This window comes from Grampus griseus (assembly GCF_964374135.1).
Source record: "Grampus griseus genome assembly, chromosome: 14".
Taxonomy (NCBI): Eukaryota; Metazoa; Chordata; class Mammalia; order Artiodactyla; family Delphinidae; genus Grampus; species Grampus griseus.
Window position 1 is genome coordinate 44745899 of NC_139008.1, and position 26414 is coordinate 44772312.

General features: G+C 57.6%; 2 protein-coding genes across 6 annotated transcripts in view; one reads left to right on the forward strand and one right to left on the reverse strand.

Moving 5' to 3' along the window:
• Nucleotides 1-8504: 8504 nt before the first annotated feature.
• On the forward strand, nt 8505-19048 carry CST7 (cystatin F). Of its 2 annotated transcripts, none has more exons than XM_082671211.1 (4): nt 8505-8609; nt 16083-16255; nt 17132-17248; nt 17867-19048. In XM_082671211.1, exons 1-4 carry the CDS (start codon nt 8540-8542, stop codon nt 17942-17944), a joined length of 438 nt encoding a protein of 145 aa, XP_082527337.1. In that variant the 5' UTR covers nt 8505-8539; the 3' UTR covers nt 17945-19048. The 2 variants fall into 2 exon arrangements, with proteins under 2 accessions (XP_082527337.1, XP_082527338.1); XM_082671212.1 differs by having other exon boundaries at nt 17912-19048.
• A 1009-nt stretch (nt 19049-20057) lies between these two features.
• APMAP (adipocyte plasma membrane associated protein) overlaps nt 20058-26414 on the reverse strand; it is a 29003-nt gene continuing 22646 nt past the window's right edge. For 2 of the 4 annotated variants that reach the window (XM_082671702.1, XM_082671704.1), the window contains 4 exons: nt 26165-26339; nt 25571-25705; nt 24959-25151; nt 20058-22106 (listed from right to left, as the gene is read on the reverse strand). In XM_082671702.1, coding sequence (XP_082527828.1) covers nt 21897-22106; nt 24959-25151; nt 25571-25705; nt 26165-26339 — 713 coding nt within the window. In that variant the 3' untranslated portion in view covers nt 20058-21896. Of the gene's footprint in view, nt 22107-24958; nt 25152-25570; nt 25706-25959; nt 26340-26414 lie in introns of all 4 variants that reach the window. The other 2 variants (XR_014297758.1, XM_082671703.1) reach the window with 2 other exon arrangements.

Consider the following 26414-nt stretch of genomic DNA (forward strand, 5'->3'; position numbering starts at 1 on the left):
GTCCGTGGGCCCAGGAGAGGGGCTGGCCTGGCCTCCCTCGGGGGTCAAACAGTGGTACCCTCGGGCCAGAAGCATGTTTCCATACCTATTCCAAAAGGACACCCAAGACTCTAAGCAGTTATTTTAGGGATAACTGGACTTCCACTGAGCCGTGCAAGCTTAAGTCAGTAGTTCTCAAAGTGGAGCCTGGAGGAGCTGCATCAGCCTCGCCTACGGGCTTGTTAGACCCACACATTCCGGGCCTGCCAGAGGCCCTGGGCCAGAGGCTTGGAAGGGCCCAGCCCAGGGCTCTAACATCCCCATGGGTTCCACCTCTTGCTTCCCTTCAATGCCTTCTTTTGAAGAGTCACACCTGGGAGAAAGGGAGCCTGTCACTGGGCCCCTGGCACAGAAGGGAACCTGGTTCACCTGGAGCGGTGGAACTGGGCTGCAGCAGGCAGCAGGTTTCCTGTTTCCAGGGGAATTTAAACTGAGGCCACGTGGTCACTGGGCAGCATGGGGTCCCCAGGATTCAACATCAACTGAAGTGCAGCTACTTTGTAATTAATGTGCAAAAACAGCAAGAGGAACTGAGGGATGATGGGTGGATGAATGGATGGATGGATGAAGGATGATGGAGGGACGGATGATGGATGGATGATGGATGATGGATGGATGATGGATGGATGGATGGATGGATAGATGGATGGACGATGGATGGTGGATGGATGGATCATGGATGGATGGATAGATGGATGGACGACGGATGGTGGATGGATGGATCATGGATGGATGGATGGATAGATGGATGGACGATGGATGGTGGATGGATGGATGATGGATGGATGGAGCAATGTAGAAAAAGTTAACTGTGGCATCTAGGGGGTGGCTTGTGAATGTCCACAGAACAATTCATTCAACTTTTCTGAAAAAGCTTGAAAATTTTTCTACTAAAATGTTGTGGAAGAATCAAGTGAGAACCGACTTTCATGACTGTCCCTTTGACCCTGGATTCGTGGTTCTGTGACACCTGCACCCACCACACACACAACATGTAGGTCCAGCCCTCCCTGGTTCGGGCTGGTCCCAGGGGTTTCAGGAGGGTAAACACCTCAGCAGATTCACCTGCACAATTAAAAATTCACCAAGGATGGGACAAAGGCAAGGGAGGCGGTGAAACCAACCCTAGCTCACCACACAACTTGGAGTCGGGAAATTACAATCTGGAAATTTTACACGAGGGCTACGGAAACTAATGGCAGAAGGAAAGCCAGTGAAATGGGTTATCCACATCAGCGTGGAGCCAAACGAACGAGGCCCAAGAGTTACAGATGCCCGAGGGAAGGTTCGCCCAGGTACCTAATTAACAGCAATAAATGGGACGTCAGATGCCAAGGGGGACCGAGGCAGAGAAGCCACTGTCGACTTAAAAAAAAATGCACAATGTGAGAGTTGTGAGCTAAGTTTTATTTGGGGCAAGATGAGGACTGCAGCCCGGGAGACAGCATATCAGATAGCTCTGAGAAACTGCTCCAAAGAGGTGGCGGGAAGGTCCGTGTATGTGTGATTTTCATTCAAGGGGAGTACATGCAATCAAACACGTATTTTTTTACAGAAGGTTTCTGCTAGTCACGAGCAGCAGTCATCACCATGAAGGATTTCAGTGCTTATCTAGATAGGAGGAGATACAAGAATTGGGCTCATAAAATCTGCTCCTGAAAATATGTATCTGCAGACCTGTTCTGCCAGTTTTTCCCAGAGCAGAGTGCCTCATTTCTGCTCTCCACCCGAGCTCCTTTCAGGGGGGTGTTGAAAGTCAGCAGCTGCAGCAGCACCTGATTTAATCCTTGTAGAAGTAGGTGGCAGGTGCCAACGACAAGTGCCAATTTGTAGTTGATACCATCTTTGTGCATTTAAATCCGCAATCATTCTGTGAAACGAGGAGGGACGCAGGGAGGAAGACAAACCTGGGCCGTGGGGCGGGCGGTGTCTGCCTGAGCTCTTGCGGAGACCCAGCTGCGCTCCAAGGTCTAGCTGGGCCCCCAGGAGCTTTGAAGATGCTCATTCCCAGCCCCACACCCAGATCCACAGAGTGAGTGTTCACTCAGGAACAAACAGTCTGCATTTTTGCCAAGTTTGTGGGGCTATTCCAATGAGAGGCCTCCGTAGGAACCAGGACCCCACCTGGAAGCTGCCGGAGGCCGGAGGCAGGTGCTCTCAGTGCCCTGCCCACATCGCAGTGCCTGGTGGGATGGCCATGCTACTGGGGGGACACTGTGAGTGCCACCTCTGCCTGAGGGTTCTCTCCAGACGCCCTGAGGGCTGCTCTCAGCCCACCACCCAGCACCTCCCCAACCTCCAGGGGCCTGGCTCTGAGATCCCCAGCCGCCCAGCAAGAACCTGTGCGTTAACCCACCTGTACAGGCTGTGTCCCCGTCCCACTGCCCACCCACGTCTCCCAGCGTGGAAATAAACAAGCACCACCCATAGGAGAACAAGCAAAAGCTATCTCCCCTATTCAGAGCGTGAGACAGCAAGGGAACTCAGCCACTGGCGCGTGGCAGAGACGGGCGTGCAGGCCAGGGAGGGGGACGGGGGAGGCTGGAAGCAGGCAACTAGAAGCGGGGCATCCCGCGGGCCTGGCAGGGGGTACATTCGGCTTTCTTCTCTTGTTGATGCTAAGTTGAACACGCGGACAAAAATTAGGGAAGCTGGCAGTTCCTGACCAAGCCTGACCGTTGGGATGATTGCAGCAGAGGCTGTGGTCTGGCTTCCTGGGCAGGTGCAGCAGGGAGTGGGCAGGGTGCCATGGTCACGTGTGGTCTGGCTGTTGCCCACGAGTGCACGTGTCTCACTGGGACCCCCCCCCCCGTATGCCAAGTGCTCCAGCCACTGTCTCAGGTCTGCTGGAGGGGCGGTACTCAGCGTGAGACCTTCCTGAGGAGGAAGATGAGGTAGGCGGTCTGTGAGACAGCTGAGCCGAGGCCCCCAGAGGCCTCAGCAGCTCCTGGCCCACCACCTTGCAGGGCCCTCCTCTTCCTGACACCCCCTGGAGCAGACGCAACAATGGCCCCAGAGATGCCCACATCCTAAGCCTGAAACCTGTGACTATGGTACTCTTCAGGGAAAAGGGCCGCTGCAGACGTGAGGAAGGACCTCGAGGTGGGGTGATTACCCAGAATACAGGGGTATGGCAGGGGGCTAAATGTAATCACGTGAAGCCTTAAGAGCAGAAAACGCAGCTTTAGTCAGAAAGAAAGATGTGAAGGGGGAAAACAGGTCAGAGAGCTGCCTCGCCTCGGCGGTCAGCAGCCCGTGTCCCTGTGCTGGGGTCACAGCAGGTTCCAGCATCTGACGTGCTGCCCTGAGCCTTTTCTTCCTCATCGTCCAGTTCCAGAATTTCCAGGAGTTTCCAGAGCCCCAACTCCAGACCCTGACAGCCCTTGGCTGTAAAACCCACCCGAAGAGAATGCAGCCCATGGAAACTCAGCAGGCGGGTGGGGACGATACAAGTGGACATAGAGTCTAACTCTGCACACGGCCCTTGGCTCTCCAATGCCAGGTCATAGGTCACTCTACTGCCACTGTCCTGCAGCGTGAGGCTTCAAGAGCCACTGGACAAGGGCCTGGCTGGCAGCAGCAGAGCCAAGCTTGCTGTCAGCGCCAGCACTTGCTCCCCTTGAGCAAACCTTCCTAGGCTCAGGTGGCCCCAAGAAGGACCCAGAGGTCCAGGACCACACGATGAGGCTGGGCCAGCACAGCACAGCGTCCTGACGAGGCGCCCGACCCCCACCAGCCTCTGCTCACGATGCTACCTCTGCTTTCACCCCCTGCTTTCCTGCCAATAAAACTCCTACCCCGTCATCAGAGCTCAACTTAAATATCCCTTCTGTGGAGATAGTAGGGAGGAGTCCCTGGGGAGCAAACAAGGTGGTGCTGGGAGAGCGGGGGCCTGCTGGGGCACGAGGGCAGCCGGAACTCTGGAGCGGCGCTGGGCCTGCGCAGAGGTGCTGCCTGGAGCCCCGGGGGTTCAGGCTGCCCCTGGGAAAGGGCATGACCCTCCCCTCGGCTGGAGGATGAGCACCAAGGTCCCGCCGTGGGGCTGGCAGCGCCCTGTGCCCACCAAGCAGTCAGCAGAGGGGGCAGCCGCTCCCTCAGCCCCTCCAGGCTAGCCCCCTGGTCCCAGGCCCGGGCCTCAGCCCCCCTCAGGGCAGTAGAGACAGCTGTGCAGGCTGAGCTCCAGTCTCCATGAGAAGCCGCTGCTGCAACATGATGTCGTGAGTCGCTGTCTGGGTGACACAGAGGGAGGCCAAGCAGCCCCGCCCTCGTGGAGTCCCCAGGTGAGGGGCAGCATCCAGCCCACCCAGGCGAGCAAGTATCAGGGCCCCTGAGGACGCTTCTTACCCGCAAAGCGTAAGGGCAAGAGGAGCAGCGGAATCTCGTCCCGTCCCGTCACACCAGGTGCTGCTCCAAACCAGGACCCAGGGCTGGCCGGTGCGGTCAGGCTGACCCACCAGGGCCCTGAGCTGAGAGCCCCCGGATCCACACAGAAGAATCACGTGTAAAGAGCTGGCAACTCTGTCCTTCCAGCCAGGTCACCAGACCAAGCAAGGGTTGGGCTGCCAGGTTTAGCACATAAAAATACACAAAATTTGGACTTTATAGAATGAATGATTTCAGTATAAGTACATCCCATGCGATATTTAGGATATACTTATACTAAAAATTTATTTGTTGTTTCTCTGAAATTCAAGTTTACAGGGTGCCCTGTATTTTAACTGGCAACCTTAGGTAACGGGTGTCAGAAGCCAGGCCAGGCCTTTACGTGACCTCTGGGCAGAAGCCACAGCACTGAGACAGGTAAGGCAGGTTGTGTGCAGTATCTAGGAACCAAGCCCCACTGTGCCTGTGGCACGTGAGTTCAGCTCCACCTGTGGATCCAGGCTCCCGTCACCACCGGAAAGGTTCTCAGTTCTCCTGGTCAATAGCATTACCAACTTCTTCAGCCTCCCAACTGGCAAGCACATACCCCTGATACCGACCCAGCCACAAACTTGTTTCCCATCTGTCAGTTGGGGCCTTTTATGCTGAGGGAAAGGAAAACAAACCTAGAAAATCCAACTAGAATGGTCTTAAGCAGCAAGAGACTGGATGGGAACTCATAACTGGAAAATCTAGCAGCACATGAGCTTCAGGGTAGGTTTGATCCAGGGGTTTGTCACCTGCCACTCCAGGGGCCACTACACCAACAGCCCCGCTGAGACCAAGTCCAGACGCGGCACCAGCATCTTAGGGTGATTCCAGGCCCAGCCTGTGGCTCTTCCCAGGGATGCCCCAGACCCCATGGAGATGGACATGCCGACACATGCAGCCCCCCACGTGCAGAATGTGTGATCATGACGGATGGTTGCAGGCGGCACTGGGGGCAGGAACCCCACCCGCACAAGCACCAAGATCCCCCAGGAGGAGGCCCAGCCTGGGGAGAGTGAAGAGCCCCCAGGCCGAAGATTTGCAGGGTCCCTCCCACCCCACTGAGAACTGTATTTCCCCAGAGAGGGCCCAGGACTGCTGAAATCCATCACCAGTACAGCAGATGTAGCGACAGAAGCAGGGGCGTTCCCAGAGCAGAGGAGGAAGCCCCCAGCCCCCAGCGTGGGAAACGCCGGGCGAGACCTGCTCGTTTCTTGGATCACGGCGCCACCGTGTGGACAAAGTCTGCTCGCCACCCAGCAGCTCTTCGCAGACCAAAAAAGCACATTCCTACCCCTCCACTCAGACAACCACCGTGGACTTTAGAAAATAAAGTACACGCAGGACGTTAAGGTCTCAGAAGCCCATCGGGCAATCCTCTCCTGGGACAACCAGTTTTTTTGTGCTTCTTCTGTACATTGTTTGGGTGCACAAAAGTCACACACACACACACACACAAAACCCTAGGCTCCTTCCAAGGCCTCCCACACTCCTGCTCTGCAGGGCTCGCTGATGCTTTTGCCAACAGTCGTGCTGGACAGGATGTCGGCTCACTCGGGCCACCATCGGGGACCCCCATGGCCAAGCTGGCATCTGCAGGCTGGCCGGTGCCAGCGTGGCCGGCACGGACAGCCCCAGGCTTGGGGCCCCAGGCCGGGGGCAGGGGGGACGGGGGGCAAGGAGTGCAGGGCAGCGGCCGGGACCACAACGCTGAGCCTGGGCCCCAACTCTGCAGAACTTCCCGCAACTTCTCACCCCCTTGTGCCTCAGTTTCCTCAACTGTCAAATGGTGTGGGGATTTGAGAAAAGTGCCCGGCACACAGCAAGTGCTGGAACATGCCCTCTCACCAACACCGCGGCTGTCATCAGAACGAATGCAGCAACACTTCTGGCGGAGCCCCAGGCTCCCTGAGCCCGGCTGTGGCCAAGACGGGCTGCACGAGGCAGGAAGCTCGGGACCTGGAAGCAGCAGGACGGCTCAGGTGTCCGGTTCGCTCCTCGGGGGGCGGGCAGGGGTGGGGGGAGAACAGCCTGAGAACTGGACGGCTCCAGCCAACCAGCAGGGGGCACAGCGTGGAGGCCAAAAGAAAAAGTCTCCTGGGGGGGTTGTGAAAACAGATTCCTGGGCCCCACTCATAGAGCCTGATCACGGGCAGAGCCTGAGAAGCTGCATTTCCATCAAGGGCCCAGGGAGTGCTGACTGGGCACTGGGCAGGGGACCACATTTCAAGCAGGAAGGGGTGGCAGGAAGGGTGAGTGATGAACAGACCCGCCAATGAATGAGTGGGGCTCAGTGCAGAGCCCACAACCCTCAGCAGGCCGAGGATGAGGCAGAAATAGTGCACGTACACACCTACAGTCACACACATGCACAGAGACACAGAGACACAGACACATATGAACACACAGACTCGAAAGCAATGTACACTCTCACACACAGATACATACAGGCACAGACACCTGCACAAATGTATGGGTCAGTGGTCTCCAGAAAAACAAAGGCAGTAGGGTGTGTGTATGTATGAAGACATTTATCACAAGGAATTGGCTCATGGGATTAAGGAGGCTGAGAAGTCCAGACCTAGGACAGTCTGAGTCTGAGTCTGAAGGCTGGAGAAGACCGATGTCCCAGCTGGAAGATAGGCAGGCAGAGAGGATTCTTAGTTCCTGGGCTTAGTTCTATTCAGGCCTTCGACTGAATGGACAAGGCCCACCACGCAGGAGGGCCGGGTGCCTTAGTAAGTTTACTGGCTCCAGCACTGATCTCCTCCAGAAACACTCCTCGTGGACACACATGGGATCATGTTTGACCAAGTGTCCGGGCCCTCAGTGGCCCAGTGGACACATAAAATCAACATCACAACATATATACAAAACACACACAGACTTATACACATCTGCGTGTAAGCACATACACACCTTTCATTCACACTCAGAAAAACACACTTCCACATGTTCACATTCAGACACATGTAAAGACTGGATGCACACGCATATACATGACACATGTACACAGCGCACACATGCACACTTCCCCGGGGGCCCGTAACGCTGCTCTAACCCCAGTTCCTTCCTCCTCTCTGGGCCTCTGCTCGCCCCCAGGCCTGGGCGGTGAGGTGCACCATCACCCACATTCACGGACAACAGGGCCGAGGGCCAGAGACAGTGCAGTGACAGGCAGGTCCCGTAACCGCTCTGAGCTCCCCAACCCCCGGAACTTCTGAAAGTGGGAATGAGCCACCGCACTGAGGACATGCAGGAGTGACCGCCGGCTCCCGAGGTACTGCAGGGTCAAGCCGTGAGCACAGGGGAAGCCCAACTCCTTGCCATGCCTGGTGGAGGGCACAGGCACAGTGGCCGTTTACATTCACGACATCCCCAAATCCTCAGCATAACCTGAGGAACTGAGGCTTGGAGACCCCCGCCCAAGGTGAGCCAGGTGTTCAGAGGTAGAGCCTCAAGCCTCTTGGCTCCAGAGCTCCCACTCCTAACCGTGGGCCTGGTCTAGAGGTTGAGCAGAGCGCCGGGACCTCTAGCCCAGACACTGTTCCTCTCCTTTGCCAGCTCTGAGCCAAAAAGGTTCAAGAATCCATCACTCTTCAGCAAACGCTGTTCCTCACCCGGTTCCAGGCCTGGCGAAGTTCATCCTCTGAACTGCAGTCTGCACCCTGTTTTCCTGCTACTTCCCAGGGAAAGTCACCTAATTCATGCCAGCAGGAGGACAGTCTCCTGCAGGGGGCCAGTCAGACCCCAGAATCTAGGCCTGAGGAGCGTACCCTTTGGAGAAGGAACCCCAAGTGCGTGTGCTTCTGAAAATCTCTGCTCATTTTTCTGCTGCAACGTCTCTTCTGTGCGTTTCAAGGGTAGAAAATCGCAAAAGTTTTGCTCACAGCTATCACCTCTTCCCTCCCCTGCAAATAATCGCTGTTTGGAAACTTTTAGAAAGGAAGCGGTTGAGCTTGTAGCTGCTAGATGTGGAGATGAATAGCAAGAAACCACCACCCGCACCCCAGGCAGGCGGTTCGCGGGGCGGGGCTCCCCCAGCACCTCGCTGCCGGCGCCCCTGCTCAGCACAGCCCTGCGTGCAGCCATGCATCCTGCCGGCGTACTGCTGGTCGTCTGTGGCCTCGTCCTGGGTGCCACGGGGGACCCTTCGCAAGGTAAGAGGGGACCTCCCCACCGTCCAGGCGCCGTGAGCTTGACCCCCAACCCCGTTCCCAAGGCACGTTCCAGGGGACCTCACAGCAGCTGCCTTTGTGGGGAGCAAGCTTCGGCAGAGGGGGACTGGGGGGGTCTGGGGACCGGGGACGTGCCTTCTGTCCCCCACCGCTCCAGGGGTCTGCAAGTAGCCAAGGGAGGCCCGCCACGGCCCCTCCACGGAGACAGCGCACAGGGCAGCAGTCAGGCCGTTTCTATTTGATGGTGCACGCTTCCTGCCTCTGCTGCTGCCCTGTGACTTGGCTCGGGGGAACCTAAGTCTTCATCCTTCCAGCCAGGCCAGAGCTGGGGGGAGGGCGAGGGGAGCCGCCACCTGTAGGCCAGGAAATGAGGTACAGAGAGGTTAGGCGACTTGCCCAGTAACACAGCCCGTGAGCACCTGCCCCATGCGCACGAGGAAGCTGGTAGCCGGAGCTGAAGTGACCAGCGGGAGGTGGAGGATACAGCCCCCAGGTAGCGACTGGTCTTTGCCCTCCTCCCTCTTTGAAGAGGTCTGGAGCCTGGCCACGGGTGACCAGGTCTGGGGTGCCCAGGCAGGTGCCCAGGGGACAGCCTGAGCCTCTCAGTCCCTGGAGGTCACAGCCTCGGAAGTGGGTGACACCTCAGGACCATCTCACGCACCATGAGGACGGGACATCCTGCCTCTGTCCCCTCCCCCAGCCGCGGTCTTAGCTCACACCATGAAGCCTCACAGGTCCTCTCCTCCGGGAGCTGTCTGTCCTCCTGGGCCCCCTTAGTGCCCAACCGAGGAGGCCACGCCAGGGAAGTGGCTGGACGTTCAGGCCAGGGAAGTGACTCCCTCAGAAAGCCTGAGTGAGGGGCCTGCCATCTCCACCGCACTGGGATGTAACGTTCGTGCCCTCTGTCCCGCTTTCCTAAGCTGCTTCTGCCGGCCTCATTCCCTCCCCTAACAAGCGGGGCAGAGCAGGATTGTGTGGGGAATCCTGGCCCAGGAGGTGCTGGACGCTGGCCGCCTTCCCTTGGCAGGACTGCCTCCCCTCTGCTGGGGTTTGGTGCTGGACCAAACCCTCTCCAACCCAGTCCCGCACCTGCCCCCTCGGGAGGTGGAAGACTGCCTGCCCTTGACACAGCCCTCTGGCTGGCCTGGCCCTCCCCCATCAGGCCTGCTCTCAGCCCCACAGCCCAGATGGAGGAGGGTCCAGAGTCCAAGCCACATGCAGAGGCCTTGGGACCTGGAGCCTCTCTGAACCTCAGTCTCACTGTCCATGAAATGGGTAAACCACTGCACCCCTCAGGCCCTGGAGGCGCCTGGCTGCGGTGGCCCACGGAAGGCAATGCCCCGGGCCTGGGGTGGGGGGCAGCTGTCCACCCGCACCCCTGCTCCTGAGCCTCTGCTGGCCGCAGCCCCTACGCCACACAGATCCTTTCTGCTGCCTCCAGGTGACAGGTGACGGTCCCAGCGAGGGCCTCGGGCTCGAGTGAGTGGCTTGGAGGCCCCTGTCTGGGGGTCGAGAAGAGACAGCTCGGCCCCAGACCCGAGTCCGCCCCTCAGCCCCACGGCCTTCCTCTAAGAACAGATCCTAGAGCCTTCCGTGGTGGGAGGACAGGGGCCCCAAGTGTCGCCACCTGGGTACCTGGCTTCTCCCCGCCCCTGGCGCTCAACTACGCTGACCTGACCCCGGCAGCCTCCCTCCCCAAGCCCTTCAGAACCTAGGAAATTGCTACATCGATTTCTTCAGCCACTATTCCTTCAGTTGAAAATGGAAGCCCTTTTTCAACCTGACTCTCATCTCTCCTGGGAAGCCCTCCCAGTCGGGCTCACAGGGGCCCATCTTCCCATCACAGGCCGCCTGGCAGGGTCTGGGGTCCAGCAGCCACCGTCACCAGTGGCAGGACCCGGAGACCACCCACCACAAGGGAGGCCCACGCCGGCCTGCATCCCAGGGTGGGGGGTGGGGGGGAACTGCTGCATCTCGGCATGAGGGCCAGTGACCCACCCTCTGCGTTTTGAGGTTTCTTTTTTCCAGTGGGGACACCCATTTGCCCTCAGAGCGCCACTGCAGCCATTTCCCATATTTGATAATCATGACACCATGGCATGTCCTTTATCGACAAGATCTTCCTGCGGATGGTCTCCTGTATCCCCACCACAACCCTGTGGGGTTGGCGCCATCATCACCCCATTATACAGATGGGGACACGGAGGCTCAGGAAGGCCGAGCAGCCTTTGAGGCAGACTTGGGACTCACTCTGGGCATGTCCCAGTGGATTAAGGCGGGGGCTAACCAGCATCTTGTTTGTGCCGGGGGACACCTATGCTCTCAAAACAACGGGGCTACTCATTAGTCAGAGCCCCCAGAGCACAGCCGGGTGGGTGTGGCCCCACGGAATTAAGGGCAACCACCAGCACACTGAGTTCTGGTGTCACGTGAGGGGGCGAGGCTCGGAGTGAACCTCCAGGTGGGCAGTGGACACCAGCGCCCCGCTCTCTGGGCACAGCCCTCCAGGACCCCGCCCGTGACATGACAAGGGCCCCGTGATGCTGGCAGGGAAGCAGCCACCACGAGGAGACCAGCAGGGACACGGTGGGGCAGCCTCCAGTGGGGGCCTCAGTGTTTGGCTCCTGGGCACCCTGGCTCCCTTCTAGGGTCTCCCCACCTCCCAGCCACACACAGGACACTCCTGAAACAGGAAGGGGTGGGGAGCCTCAGCTGCCTGAGCAGCCCCCTCTCCCTTCCACACCAGGGAGGGAGGGGCTGCGCGGCCTGAGGCACTGGACTCTCCAAAGGGCCCAGCACCCCTGGAATCACAGCCAGCGTCCCAGGCTCCAGCGCCTCCTACAGGACATCATCCCACGGCTTCATTTTTCAGAAAAGCAAGTTGAGGGATGTTTACCAAAAACATTTGCTGCTGACTCATTTTACCAGCTGTTCTTTGTCAGGAAGTTACTGTCCTCTCCTGGGACATTTGCTGCATGTTTGGTGGTAATTGGAGGGCAGACTCCATCCTCTTTAACCTGCACAGAAACAGTTAACTGTTGCCGCAACCCAAAGGGCTGCTGACCATGTCCCCCAAGCTCCAGCCCCACCTGCTCAACTGTGGATCTGCCTTGAGCCCCTTGATGTTTGTGAAGTGCCCACACACTGGTGGAGGGAACTGAGTGCCCCAACTGGTGAGGGCAAGCGCAGAGCCTGGCCACCGAAATCAGTGGGGCCAGTGTTAGTTCTGAAGAAGGGGGTGTAGGGACAGGACAGGACAGGAGCTGGAGTAGGAATCACTTGTGATTTAGATGGAAAGTTACTTTTCAGCAAGAAACATCAGAATGTTTCCTTGACGTTTTGCTTCCCATTCTGATCACATGAGGAGAGACTCCTTGACTCCCTTGTATCAGGTTGAATCAGGGGGTGTCGAAGGAGCCTGGGGTGACTTCACAGAAACAGGTGGCCGGGAGTCCACTGGTGCAGCCTGAGCAGCCCAGGGGCCTGCAGGATCCCCAGCCGTGCTGGCTCCTGGAGCAGGTCCCAGCTGTGCCAGGGCAGGTGGGAAGGATCTGCCAGGGGCAGGTCCCGCACTGGTTCCTGCCCACGCTCTCAGTTCCAGGGCCAGCTCCACCGCCCAGGTCTGAGACGACAGGCGCTCGCATTTCTGCCCTGGGAGTCTGCTCTGGCCCCAGGAAAGCTGGGCCTCTGCCGTCCTCCCTCCAAGCCTCGCACCCCTGCACACTGCGCTCACCCGGTGCTCTTACAACTGTGCATCCGGGGGCGGCTGGAGCCCCCGGTCAGTACCCAGCACAGCGCTTTTGTCACCCTAATCTTCCCAAGTCTCCGGCCCCCCATCTCTTGCCCAATCTCTTGCCGTCTTGAGTCATTTTTTTCAAGACCAGCTGAAGAGCTACTTCTCTCCCAAGAGCAGTAAGGGGCCCTCTTCTCTCCTTCCTGACTCAGCCCGCCCCTCACCAAGGGGTCTGCCCACCTCCCTCTTCCCAGTGCCTTTCTGGGCCTAAGCCTCCATGCCCTGCCTGGCAGGGAATGGGGGAGGGAGTCCGGCTTATTTGGAAACCTCACTTCTCTGTGCCGCCCGGCCCTCCCCCACCCCAGCGTGTGTGATGAAGAGTGTTTGTTCCTCCTCACAACCTCTCCTTCTGGTTGTCCTTTCAGTCCACGTCACCAGGCCACCACCTGCCACCAGAGTGACTCACGATCCCCCCCTGTGGCCCCTGCACCCAGCCTGAAGCTAAGGGCAGTCAGGTCTGCCTCGTGCTCTGCTCTCTGCTCCCCTGGCCCATCTCCACGCCTCCTAACTGGTCCCCACCCCCAGCTCCCTCTTTGAGCCCCTTCTGCCAGATCACTGTCCTGCCCCCAACCTGGAGTTGCCCACAGCACCTACTGAGAAATACTTCTTGAGAGAAAAAGAGCACAGCTTTCACACCTAGGTTTAACCCGCCCTGCACTCCTTCGAGGCCTGTTTCCTCCCTGTAGATGGGACCACGGCCAGCCCGGGGGGGGACCCCTTGGCAGTGGTGGGAGGGGGCTAGCTGGCTGGGGCCCAGGGCCCCCGGCTGCCTGTCTTCTTCCAGAAGGAGAGCCCCTCTTTGGGCTTATTCTGCACCAACCTTGCCCTGTGGACGTTCTGAAGAATCGCTCTGAAAATAGGTTTGACTTTTCAACTTTTTAAAATTAAAAATGGGGTTTTACTGTTTGTTTAGATAACTCTGCTGATGAAACCTCACTTAACTGAAGCCTATATTTCAGGAAATGTAGTTAAAAATAAGCCAACTTCAAGTTTCCTACAACCTCTTTGTAACTTTACCAAAATTGCTTAGGAACCGACATCACACGTTTGGCAGAGACATCATCAGAGGTTTGGCCTCACCTAGTTTCACTTCATTATTATAATCATGTTAAGTTCAAGCGAAATCAAATATAGTATACTTTATTTAAAAAACAGGTAGCAGTGGTTACCTTTGCAACACTGAGAGTGAGCTCTAATGTTTCTGTTGTACTTTTCTGTGTTTTTCAAGTTTCCTACCAAACAAGTAAGCTTATAATCAGAAAAAGCAATATATGTAATTTGTACAAAGAAAAAATAGCCGTGGATATAGACCCACAAACACATGGGCGACTGGACCGTCCACCAGGTGGTCCTTCCCGTCTGCTGTTCAGACTATGCTGACAAGCAGAAATCAAACGGTTTTCAAAACAGAAAAACACACTGGACTTCCTGTCGTCAACAGCAGGCCAGCAGCCCTCAAAGCACCAGAGTCAGAGCCACGGGCTCAGGGCCCAGCCAGCCGACCAACCCAGCTGCCGCGTCCAGAGACCTCAGCCACGGCCCAGCCCAGTCTTTGGGGACGTCATGTGAGGGCCGGATTATGGCAAAGGAGACTCTCAGAGACGTTGGGGACAAAAGCTTCGTGGGGGAAGAGCGACAACCTCACCTGCTGGGAAGCTCTCATGGGGGTGGAGCAGGCCTCCCAGCTGAGGGGGCCTCACAGAGCCATCCAGAGCTCCATCTCGACCCAGGGACCCAGCTGGGGCCCACCTGCCAGGAGGGGTCCCGCTTGGGTGGGCAGTGCCAGCCCCCCTTACAAACAGGCTGTCATGAGCGCCAGCGGCTCACCCCCAGGATCATGGGCCCTCTGCAGATTCTACCCAGACCAGACCCACGCCTCCTCTGCCCACTGCCAGAGCCCCCTCCACCGCTCCACCCAACTGGAGAGGAGACCCCTCAGCGAGGCCGCATAGGGCCGGCTCTGGCCGTCCTGGTTCTCGCACCCGGTGGGGGTCTCGTGTGCCCACTGCCACATAAGATGTCCAGTTCTAAGGAGGGCTCTGTGCAGACCTCAGGCGGCGGACGGTGGAACCAGCCTCCTCCGAAAACCTCGCTCTGGGCTGAAGGACTCACTGACACCCTGGCAAGACCTCCCCACTGAGTTGAGCTGAGCTGGCATCCACCATGTCTCACCCTCTGCTGTGACCCACGTACAGGCCGGCCCCCAGAAGAGGTCCCAGCGTTCTGGACTGACCCTGGCCGAGGCTCCTGGACACATAGCTGCACACGGGCCGTCCTGCCAGGTGCCTGGGTCCCGGCCCAGCAAGGCCACTGACCCTGACCCCAACCCCCAGCTGAGGTGAAGGTCCTCAGCTGGGGGGCCCTGTCTCCAGTGGGACACCCCCGTCCAGCCCCTGAGGAACAAAACCCCCAAGCACTGCCGACCTCACACCACTGTTTTCCTCCCATGAGTCGAGACTTCTTCACAACCAGGGAACCGTGTGTCCTCAATACAGCGGGGTCCACACCCAGCACCCTGGGTCTGTAGTCCCAGCGAGTACCCCGTGAGGAGGGGACCCGGGCAGCACTGACCCCCTCCTTTCTACATGCAACACCCAGAAGCTCGTCCACGAGTCTCTACTTCCTGTGGCTCCAGCGGGTCCACCACGTGCTGACCCCACCCCCACTGAATGCACCACAGGTGCTCCCCAAGGTCACGGCCAAGGGAGGCAGAGTGACCTTCCAGGGCAGTGCAGGGCAGTGGACCCTCCACACCGGCCAGGACGCAGCTGATCCCCGATGCAGGCCGTGCACGAGGCGCGGACCCCACTCTCCACGTGACTCAGTGAAAGAAAACAGCTGAGCTGGCCCCAGGGGGTGGGTCAGATCCGAGTCACTTCTGGCACAAGATGATTTCAGGAAAATCTGGGGAATTCTTAGAAAAGAGAAGTAATCTACAACCCTAAACCCTCTTCCCATTCTCCCTCCCCTCAGTTTAGATTTTAATATAAAAGTAGTCCGTGACCACTGCAGCAAAACTGAGAAACATAAATTTGAAATCAAGTCACCCCTGAGCCACCAACTAGAAAAGCCACCACCCACCTGCTGCCCAAACACCCCAAAGGAGGCAACACACGGGTGCCGCGGGGACCTGGCAGCTGGGCGGATTCGGTCGAGAGTCCTGGGGGCGGAGGACGGCCTTCGAGCACTTCCCCTCGGCCACTTGCTGGGGACAAGCGGAGGGGTCGAAGCCAGAGGGCGGCCTCATAGGCCAGGGCCGACTTCTCGGAACACCAGGGCTCATCCTGACAGAGGCTCCAGGCCTGAGGGTGGGCAGGGGTGTCCGGGCTCCCGTAACTGTTGGAAACAACCTGGGTTCTGAAAGGACAGAACCCAGGGACACATGCGGGCAGGGACAGGACGGGACCACATCTTACCCACCTCTGCGCCGCCCACCGCACTGGCCCTTGGCTGAGGATGGGGCGACCACGGGGATGGAGGGCAGACGCACCGGGGGGCGAGACATGGACGGGCCGGCAGGGTACACGGCCGTGCGAGGGGAGAACAGGCCGGGTGGGCCGGGCACCACACTGGGAGCAGAGGCGGGAGGCATGATCCCTGGACCAAGGACCCCCCCCCCCCCCCCCAGTTAACGTTCTTGTCTGGTTCTGCTTCTCATCCAGATTTTTGTTCCAAGATCCTTAACTCAGGTGTGAAGCCAGGATTTCCCAAGACTATCAAGACCAACGACCCGGACGTCCTCAAGGCAGCCAGACACAGCGCTGAGAGCTTCAACAACTGCAGCAACGACGCCTTCCTGTTCCGGGAGTCACACATCAGCAGAGCCCTCGTCCAGGTGGGGTCTGGGCTCAGGACTGCCCAAGGCGGCCAGAACCGGACCGGGGCCACCAGAGTCAGGCACCGAGGCCGGCGCCGCCTCTCACTGCACCAGGCTCCTCCCGGACAGCACACAGGGAGGAGGGCGGGCGAGGGCGGCTACCACGGGCCACAAGCTGCCCCACCGCCCACCTTCAGGGCTGCCTGCCTGCCGGGCTGCCCGCAGGCCACTGCTCCACGACCCCAAAGCACTTGCGGCCACGTCCCCCAACCACTGCCCCGTCCCTGCAGAAGTGTCACACCCTGCAAGGTCCCCACGCTTCTCAGCGGCCCCATACGAGCAGCCTAGTGCTCCCCCTCCCACGGGGACACCACGAGGCAGCCAGGCCTGGCTCGTCCTGGGTCCCGAGAACACAGGTCAATGAGGGTACAGGACACAGTCAGTGACAGGACGCAGCCACTCTCGAAAAGCAGGGGCCCGGTGCAGCCGGTCAGCAAGCTTCGCAGTCACTGACCGGGGAGCTGGCCTTGGGGAGAGAGACCCACAGCCCCGAGGATGTGTGCTGCCCGACACCACCCCACAGGCTGACTCACGATAATGGTCACCCCTGGGTACAGGACTGGGGGGGGGGGTGACTCTATTATGTCTCTTCTCTTTGGTAACCGCAAACTCTCAGGGCGGGATGCTGTCCCTATCATGGAGGGTGGTCTGCATGGGTATAAGTAGCCAATGTCAGGACTCCAGGGGCCCAGACCCGGGGACTGGGGTCTTCAGCCTCCACCGTCTGCAGGAGTGCATGCCCAAGCCTGGGGGGAGGGAAGTGGGCCCCCAGCTCACCCCATCTCTCACCATGTCCTAGACCCAGTGACCCAGGCCCGCCCTCTATCCCCTCAGATAGTGAAGGGCCTGAAGTTCATGCTGGACCTGGACATCAGCAGAACCAGCTGCAAGAAGACCAGGCACTCGAGCCTGGACGACTGCAGCTTCCAGACCAACCGCACCCTGAAGCAGGTAAGAGGGCTCTGGCCTCCCCACCGCTCGCCACCCCCCAGCCAGCTCCGCAGCCTCGGAAATCACCCTCGGCACTGCTCTACCTGCGAGGTTCTGACCCCACCCCTGAGCAGCGCCCACGTCCACCCCCGACACGGGAGAGCGAGAGGCAGCCCCCCAGGACTTCCCAAACGACACCCCTCCTCGCTCCCACAGGCACACCTCCAGGGAGTAAACACTGCAGGTTTGGGGGTGGGAGGAGAGCAAAAGAAAACTTGTACATAATTGAGAAATTTTATATACACACACGGGGAGAGCAGATGTGGCAAAATCTGGTAATTTGTAAATACATGTGTTGAGTATATATTTTTGAATTATTCTTTCAACTTTTCTGTAGGTTTGAAGTTTTTCAAAATAAAGTCAGGGCAGGGAGTGAATTCTTCAGTAAAGAAAACACACATGCACATGCGTGGGCGCACACACAGACACGTGAGCACACAAGCACACACGTGTACACACACACACACACACACGCCTGAGGCAGTGGCACTGGGAACCCACCTCTGCGGCGGGTGAGGTTACCCTGGCGGGGTGGGAAGCCTCCGTGAAGGGGGGACTCTCAGGTCACCCTCGTTTCAGACTCTGAGCTGCTACTCTGAAGTCTGGGTCATCCCCTGGCTCCAGAGCTTCAAGGTGCCCGTCCTCCGCTGTCACTGACTCCCGCCTCCCAGCTCCATCCCTGCTGTCGCGGGCCCTGGGAAACCATCTCCTGAGACCAGAATGGCAGACGGCTGCATTGAACACATCAAGCCTCCTCCAAACTTAACTAGTCTCCCCGACGCTGTGCACCTAGATTCAGGGTCTGCACAGACAGGGCGAGTCCTCCAGTGGGGATTACACGGGTTCTCGACCCCGAGGGGCCCTCCCACCTCACTGCCCTGAGATCCCAGGCCCTCGAGGAAAGCCCAGAGGGCCATCTTTCCATCTGAATAACTGTCCCTGCACTGGGCAGGGACCAGGCATCAGTGATGTCTTGGGTGAATAGTTAGGAATAAACCTGAATAAAGAACTGATCACCTTGAAGCAATGCCTGCTGCTTGACCTGCTAAGGGGAGAACGGGGAAGTCAGGAGGCCCCCTTCCCTCCACAAAGCCCTGGGGGGCCTCGCCACTGAACCGTACTGAAGACCAAAGCCCCAAGGCCCCCCACCTCCAGCTGCGCTGTCCTCTGCGCATCCCACCCCCACGTTCTCTGCTGCCTGAGGCTCGGCAGCTGCGCCTGGGCAGGTAGGTGGGCAGGGACGGAGCAGATCCCACGGCTCGGCCCGGACAGGGAGGCAGGGCGGGGGACCTGCTGGGCGGGGGCACCGCCGTGGGTGGGAAGGCGGGAAGGTCTGCGCAGTGGAGGCGGCACAAGGCTGGGCCAAGCGGGAGCAGGGGACCCAGACGCCTGCACCGTGAGCCCGGGCGTCCTCGTCCAACTACGGATCAGCGCCAAACGTGCTGTCACCTTTAAAAGAACGACTCGGTAATTCACAGGAAACAGAAAATGTGCATTAAATTCGGCGACTTAGCTCGCTGTCATAAACGTGACAAACGCGAACCCCCAAGTGAAGTTCCTCTGACTCCTGCGGCGATTAAAGTCACGATAATTCCACAGCCGCCTCCATTTCTGCGGCCACTAATTCAGGGGCAGTGGCGGCCACTGTGCCACGCGAGGCTGGACTCATTCGAGACTCTGAAGGCCCCTGAAGGCAGCCCTCTCGTGAACACAAGCAAGTTCAGCCCCTGCTTGACCCCGTCCGTCAGCAGGACGGCAGGCACACCGGGGTCCAGCACCAGGGCCAGACGCTTCAGGACACACCTGTGGGGCCCCCGTGACTGATGCAGGGGACACAAGCTCTAAGGTCCCCTCCGTCCTCACTTTCAAACACGCACCAGAGCACAAGGCCAAGTGTCTCCTGACAACTGTGAGACCAACCGGACGCTGCCCCACAGGCCTAACATGGTGTGAGAAAGGGAGGTGTGACGGGGAGCAGCCTCATGGCACCCCTGCCCCCAACTCCCCCGTGCCCGTGACAGCGTCACTTACCACAGGGAGTGGATGTCAACCAGTGGTGGCCTGAAGTCCCATGCTGCCACCCAATTCTCCCTGTTTCTTAAAACTTACCAGCTTTGCTCTAAGAGGGAATGATTCTGACAGTGGGAAGCTGCACCTTCATCTCATTCACTGTCACTGGGAAAATGTAAAGTTAAGGACACAGGATTCTAAGACATACGGTACCAGAATTATGACCAAGAAGAAGAAACACTTGAGGTCTCAAACTGACCAAAACCAGTCAAACTCCCGACAGACAGGCCTGCCCTGCTCTGTGTTCCAGAGCCTCCCCGCCAGGCCCTCCACCCCTGCTCACCAGCCGTGCAGACTCTGGGATCCAGCTTCAGGGCCTCCACTCCAGATGCAGCCCAGCCCTCCCCGGGTTGCAGACAGGCCAGGCCCTGAGGAACGCAGCCACCCAGAGGACCACCTGCAAGGCTTAGCCCCGCTGCTGTCCCACCTCGGTGCCCGGGACATAGCCACCCGCAGGCCTGACCCCTGGACTGGACAGCCACCCTGCCTCCTCGCCCCCAGCCGCCTGTGCCCCTAGGCAGGTCCCTCCCCAGCCTTGGTTCCCCCATGAGACGCGGCCACGTCTCTTTATATCACAAAGAGGTCAGTGCACATGACAACTCAACATGGCAGAGAGAAGGCTGATGACAAAAACCTCAACGCAGGGCCTCTGTCCTATAAAAGGCAGCAACTGAGTCCTGATGGAGTTTTTGTAATGATGACAAAGCAGCACACAGTGAATGAATCACTTAATTTAATTTTAAGATCATGTTAGTAATTCCCATTAGAGTAAATCCGTTTCATGTTTACAACAAAAACCTATCATATATTTAAGCCTAATGAGGTTTATTTTGCACCTCATCATGGCAAATTACCAGATAAAATACAGGAAATGACACTTTGAGACAGAAAATCAACATCTGAGTCAAAACAAAAAAAAGACACCTTTGCTGAAAACTGTGAAAAGCTACCAGCTTCTCTGCACTGAGAGCACAGCCCTCAGTTCCCAACCAAGAAGAAATGTTCAGGGTCAGCACACTTGGGTTCTGTGTTTTCGAGGCAGAATGGTCAGGTTTCACCTTACTATTCCTGCAGACTCGATACACACGTGCACTGCTGCCTGTTAAAAAGCATTTCCTATGAAGTTACAACACCTGACAGGACACGGGTCACATCACGGCCATGCAGCCAGTCTGACTCTGCTGTACACAGCTATGCGTAAAGCTGGCCCCAAGCAGGCAACTCGGAATGAGCCCCCATCAGACACTGACTCTCTCCCCTAAAATGGCGCAGAGCAGGGAGGGGAAAGGAGCTATGAACCAGCACAAGACACAAACGGTTCAAGTCTCACCACGATGTCGGCCATCCTTGACGTTCAATGTCATCCCCTACTCAAAATACTGCCTTTTCAAGTTACAAAGACAATTCCAGAGACACAATCCCTGATGTGTTCTCACAAATACGCAGGAAAGGAAGGAGCAGACATCAGCCCCACCTTGCAGAATGGAAACAGGAGAGGAGTGTCACGTGGACTGAGTCAGCGTGGGAGGCAGGCGGCCACAGGGGAGGCCCCGAGCAAATCTAAGCATGACCCCAGCAGAACCGCCCCTACGACAGGCGGAGGACAAGACCTTACTCGCTGTTAAAGTAGATTAAAGCACAGAAGAACTTCCCAGGCAACACCATCAAGAGGTTAATCAGCAGAAAAGTCCATTTAATTACCATAATCACATGGATCACCCCACAACCGGGACCATGTGTGGACACACCCGTCAGGATACAGAGCAGCGTCAGGCTTGTAACACTAGAGCAGACGCAACCCCAGCACGTGCACTATTCACACCTGGGTCTGGAGTGAGGAACCAGGTGTGTGAACAGGACTCCTGGTGCCCAGCGCCCACCTTCACTCCCCATCCTCTGATCCACACAGCACGCTGTCCATGGAGAAGCCGGTGAGTCCTCTGAGCTGCTGGAATCAACGTGCTCTTCCTCCACACACACCCGGGTCCTTGCCTGCAGAGCGCTGGCAGGTACCCGGGTAGGGAGGGGCCAGGTGCAGCAGGAGGGTGGGAGCCACGGGAGGGACGCCCAGGGCCGAGGCTCGGGTCTCACTTGATTCTGGGGAACGTAGCCGTGCCCTCTTCACCTGCACAGCCCATCCGAGGCTTCACACAAGTTTCCTCTGAGCTCTCTGCGCCCTCCCGGAGCCCCTCTCACAAAGACAGGTATCACCCATTTAACAACAAAGACATCGAGGCTGACGGGACACAGCCAGCAGCAAAAGCGAGACGCCAGCCGACTCACCCACAGCTCCATCCCCACACCTGAAGCCTGTTAAGTGCACCAAGTCCCCGGGGCCTAAAGAATCACTGCACTTGGGAAGGTTTTTAAGAGACAAGGGACTCATCTTCCCCAGGGCAGATGCAAGGCCAAGTCCAGGTGTCCAGGTAACGGTGCCCCAAGAGGCTGCACCACACCTCTGCGGACCGGCAGGTGCAGGTGGGAAGGGTGTGTCCACGCACCTCCTGGCCCAGGGGTGGCACACAGGGCAACGACGGGCCTAAGCAGACTGCAGGCGTAGTCTGCAGAGGAAAGGGGACCTAAAGGAGCCCAGGTACAGGTGCCCGTCGTGCTCGTGCACCTCGCTCACGTAAGCAGCCACCTGCCCATCGGGGTCGTGCAGGCTCCTCCGGAAGGCCCCGCTGTCACTGAGCTCCAGGACGAGGCTGTACCGCGGCACGAACTTCATCACCGTCTCCTGGCTGAACAGCTGAAAGGGAAGCACAATGAGAGGAGAGCGTGACACGGGCCACGTGGAGTCCTGCAGGCCGGGCACTGTGGCTCTTGTCACCTGCTGGGCACGTCCCACCCACCCTGCCCACCTCCCCACCGGCTCGCTTCCACACGGCACTGCAGCTGCCTTTTTAAAATACCGGCACACCCCACACCTGAACAATTCAGTCAAGAAGTAGCTTGTGGAGCCAAGCAGGGTAGATGCGTGCAGGGGTGGCCCAGACCAGAGAGTCAGTCTGAGCAGGCAGAGTCCACGCTGGAGAAGAGAGAGGGCCGTGGCTCCAAGCAGGGTGTCAGGGCCCAAGCAGGGGAGATGGTGTCCTGCAGCAGGGTGACCTGGCACAGGCCATGAGCCCTTAAGAGGTAAGGCCCCTGCACACGGCTGGGAGGAGGGAAAAGGGCTGGCATGGGTGCTAGAGCCCTAGCCAGGGCCATGTGATGCTGGGGCCACATGACAGCCGAGCCACATGACAGCTGAGGCCACGTGACAGGGGACAATGGCTACAGACAGGGACAACTGGGGAATCTGATCGCATAGGTATGAAGGAGCATGAGACCCGGGTTTCTCACCTTAGAGAAGGGAAGTACAAACACAGACAGTAAGAAAACTGGCATAAATCCTGTGGTATGGGACCGGAAGCAGAGATACAGCCTTACTTACGGTTTTCAATTTAAAGAAACAGATGAAGACACATAAATGTAGGTGTGAGGGTCTGTGCACGAACACGTGTGCATACATACCCAGCTCTCTCACGAGGGCCTGGGAGCAGTGACCCCCCGTCAGTAAGCACACTTAGCACCTGTCCACTCTAGGAGAAGCCGGGCTCCCTGACAAACGGCTGATCCCAGAGCCGGGCAGGGAAAGAATAAGAGGAGCCTGAACAATGTGCGGGGCCAGGAAGCAGGAACTACTCCAAGAACGACTGGGACACATGCAAAGGTCAAGGGGCCATACGGAAGGGGCTCCCACTGGCCACAGCCGGACAGTGTGAGCGTCAAAGTAAGCAACGATGGTTAACAGATCATAATCACTGATGAAACCATCAACCCCGAGATCATAATGACACTTACTAACTATCCCCACAAAATACTTATTAATTACAAATGATAAAGAGTAACTTCACAGCAGAAACCCGGCACCCACCACTGGATGAGGTGACGGGCACTGCAGGGACAAGTGGACACCACGCACCTCCCGACAGGTCACACTGAGGGCACTGGAGAGGCACAGCCTGAACCTGACCGTGAGAAACACCAGGCAGCCCGAGGCAGGGACATTCTGCAGCAGAGCTGACTTGGGATCCTGACGGTCAGGTCTGGGAGCCGCTCCAGGCTGAAGGGGACAAGGAGAGGTGGCGACTAGCCAGCCCGATCCTGGGCCCAGTCCCATTACAAAGGACACCCCACTGACGAGCCTGAGCTGGGTCTGTGCACCGGAGGGTCACCCGTATCCGCGGGACATCCTGTCCCAAGGGAGTCATCCCTGCTATAGGAACAGCGCTTGGAGCATCCGGGGGCGACAGGTCAGCCACCTGCCTGCAAACAGCTGAGGGAAAGACATCCTCTGTTCCCTTCCTGCTGCTTTTTAGGTCTGATGTTGCCTCAAAACTAAAAAAAGAAAATCCTCAAAGACTTCAACAACATTCTGAAGAAAATCTAACCTCCTTTTCAAGTCTCCAAGGCCTGTGGTCCTCTCCCACCTCCCACCTCCCACCTGCCCCAGACCCACCATCTATCTCCCAGCCACATGACGACCCCGGGCCACTCCTACCCAGGACGCCCATGTCCGGGAACACGCCCACCCCGCTGGCCCTTTCTCACACACGGTCTTGGCTCCTGATGCAGACACTGTTCTAGGCGCTGAGGATAATGGAGAGAACTCAACAGAAGAAGCACCTCTGCTCTGATGGTGCAGAGATGCAGTCTATCAACCAGGGGGGAGATGCGATCACCACGGACAGAGCACATCCTCTGATGGTTACCAGCTTCAAGCACTCACTATACTCAGCGAAGGGCATCATCTGCATATTCTCATTAAATTTTTCCATCACCTAATGAAGTGCTATTATTCTTCCCATTTGACAGATGGAGAAACTGAGGCAGAGAGCCCACACCCCCTGCCCAGGGCCCCACAGCTAGTCAGGCCTTCCTCAAGACCCTTCTCCTTGCACACTGCCATTCTGCGCCCTCCAGGCCCCAGCGAACAGATGTAACTCTGCAGCCGACGATGCATCATTTCTGAACAGTGACCTGCCGAACTTGGAACAACACTGAAGGCCATGGGCCAGCCTCACTGAGAAGGTGCCCACAGCCCTTGGCAGGGCCTAGACACAGGGCTACGTGCCACACAGACTCAGCAACTGCTGCCCAGCACCTTCCAGGACCTTAAGGCTCAAATAGTTTAGTATTTGCAACTAAGGACATGGGCGAAATCCCATGAAGGGGGTGAAGAGGCTCCGAGGAGGCAGGAGGAAGCGGGGCAGGAGGAAGGGGCACCTGCAACCACTCAAGGAAGAGCTGAGCTTGCTGAGGACAGGGTCTCGGGGAGAGCGGAGAGCAAGAGGCAGGGCTAGAGGCCCCAACAGGTCACAACGGGGAGGGTGACGATAAAAATACCCAGACAAGGAAACCAAGAGAAAAAACTCAGAGGGCTCAGATGTTTACATTTACGTTACAAGGCAAAGAATAAAATATGTTTTAAAGAAGTCATTAAAAGCACCAAATACTATAAGCAGAACTAGAATTTTCAGAGCTTCCATAAAGGTCAAAAAACCCATAATTAGATGCATTTTCATTTTGTTTTTTGAAATCAATAGTTCTCATAGTTACCTTAAAAATCATTCTTTTAAGATACGGTCTCTCAGATAAGAAATCCAACATGGAAAACCCAGGATTGGAGCGAATGGTCGACATGCCGACCCAGTAACCCCCGGAGCTGCTGGCTCGGATGTTGTCTGGGAATCCAGGCAAGTTCTCCACAAACAGGTCGGCCCCTCCCTTCATCAGGCCAGACACGTAGAACCTGAAAAATTCGCCCAAGCAGGCAATGAGTGGCAGCCCCCCAACTGAAGGAAAAATTTTAGCCAAGCACCAAATTGGTCTTGGTCCCAATAACCAAATGGATACAACTGTAAACCCGTCCATCACGAACGATGGCACGGCTGCTCCAAGAAGCCCTCAGAGCCCTGGGCCCACCCAACAAGAAGCAGGTGCGGGAAGCAGGGCCGGACCAGGCCCACCAGCAGGGAAAAGGGCCGGGATCGCAGCCAGCATTCCATCAAGACTCTCCCAGCCCATGACGCGCAAGAAGGCTGAGGAAGGGAGAGGGAAGATGACTCTCTCATCACACAGGACAGGCACCCACTGTGTCCCAGGCTCTGCAGCTGACACCTCACAGCCGCCCGGCCCACAGCTCGGTGGACTTGACATCAGCTCACGCACCTCCTGATCCTCGCCATGGTCAATTCCGCCACCAGGACAAAGTCCTCCGCAGGCGAGAGCTGTACCCCGTTGGGAAACCGCAAGTGGTCCAGCAAAACCTTTACCTCCTTGGTCTCGGTGTCGTACTCCAGCAGGCTGCGGGCGCCAACAGCGGAGGTCACATGGGGTGTCTGGGGGCCCCTGCTGGGCTAGAGCCCTGCTCCCGGTCTGGGCCCTCAGGCACCCTCCTCCAGACAAGCCCACGGTCAGCTCTCTCGCGGACCTGAGCACTGGTTCAGCACCAGGGAGGGCCACCGTGGCTGCAGCCTCACAGGAGTCCCCTTCAGAGGTCGCCTGTGAGGTCTCCCCCCGCTGCGAGACCACACCCTCAGACAGCCTGGCCATTCTACCTTCATTTCTCCAAAGAAGAAAGTGAGAACATCTCGCTGTTTCATTGTGTCCGCCACCTGTTTCCAGGAGACAGTAAGATCCTCCCTTAAAAGCTGAGTACTATGCTCAGAAACACCCCAACAATTCCTGGATGTAGTAAGCTCTGCGAAGTCACCCTGCCTGTCTACGGCCTCCCTGAGGAGAAGATCCAGAAGGAACACGCACCGACCATCATCTGTCCCCTCCATCACCAGCAGCAGATAATCTCGTCTTTGCCATTTGCTGCTAGAATCCGTAAAATAAATCTTCCTCCCGTCCCGAGTTACTGTAAGATCATTCACGAAGGACATCTTCCTCCCCTCAATGGGTGTCTCGGAGGACAGCAGCAGCTTTACTTCTCCTGAGGGAAGGCGGGGGGAGGAAGAAAAGGAAAGAAGGGAAGAAAGAAAGAAGAAAGAAGGGGAGAGACTTGCTT

Bases quoted from the DNA above. Each gene is read 5' to 3' on its own strand.
- CST7 (XM_082671211.1), top strand. From the start codon at position 8,540: ATGCATCCTGCCGGCGTACTGCTGGTCGTCTGTGGCCTCGTCCTGGGT. The intron at 8,610-16,082 runs GTAAGAGGGGAC...CTTCTCATCCAG, and splicing joins CACGGGGGACCCTTCGCAAG to ATTTTTGTTCCAAGATCCTT. The intron at 16,256-17,131 runs GTGGGGTCTGGG...CTATCCCCTCAG, and splicing joins TCAGCAGAGCCCTCGTCCAG to ATAGTGAAGGGCCTGAAGTT.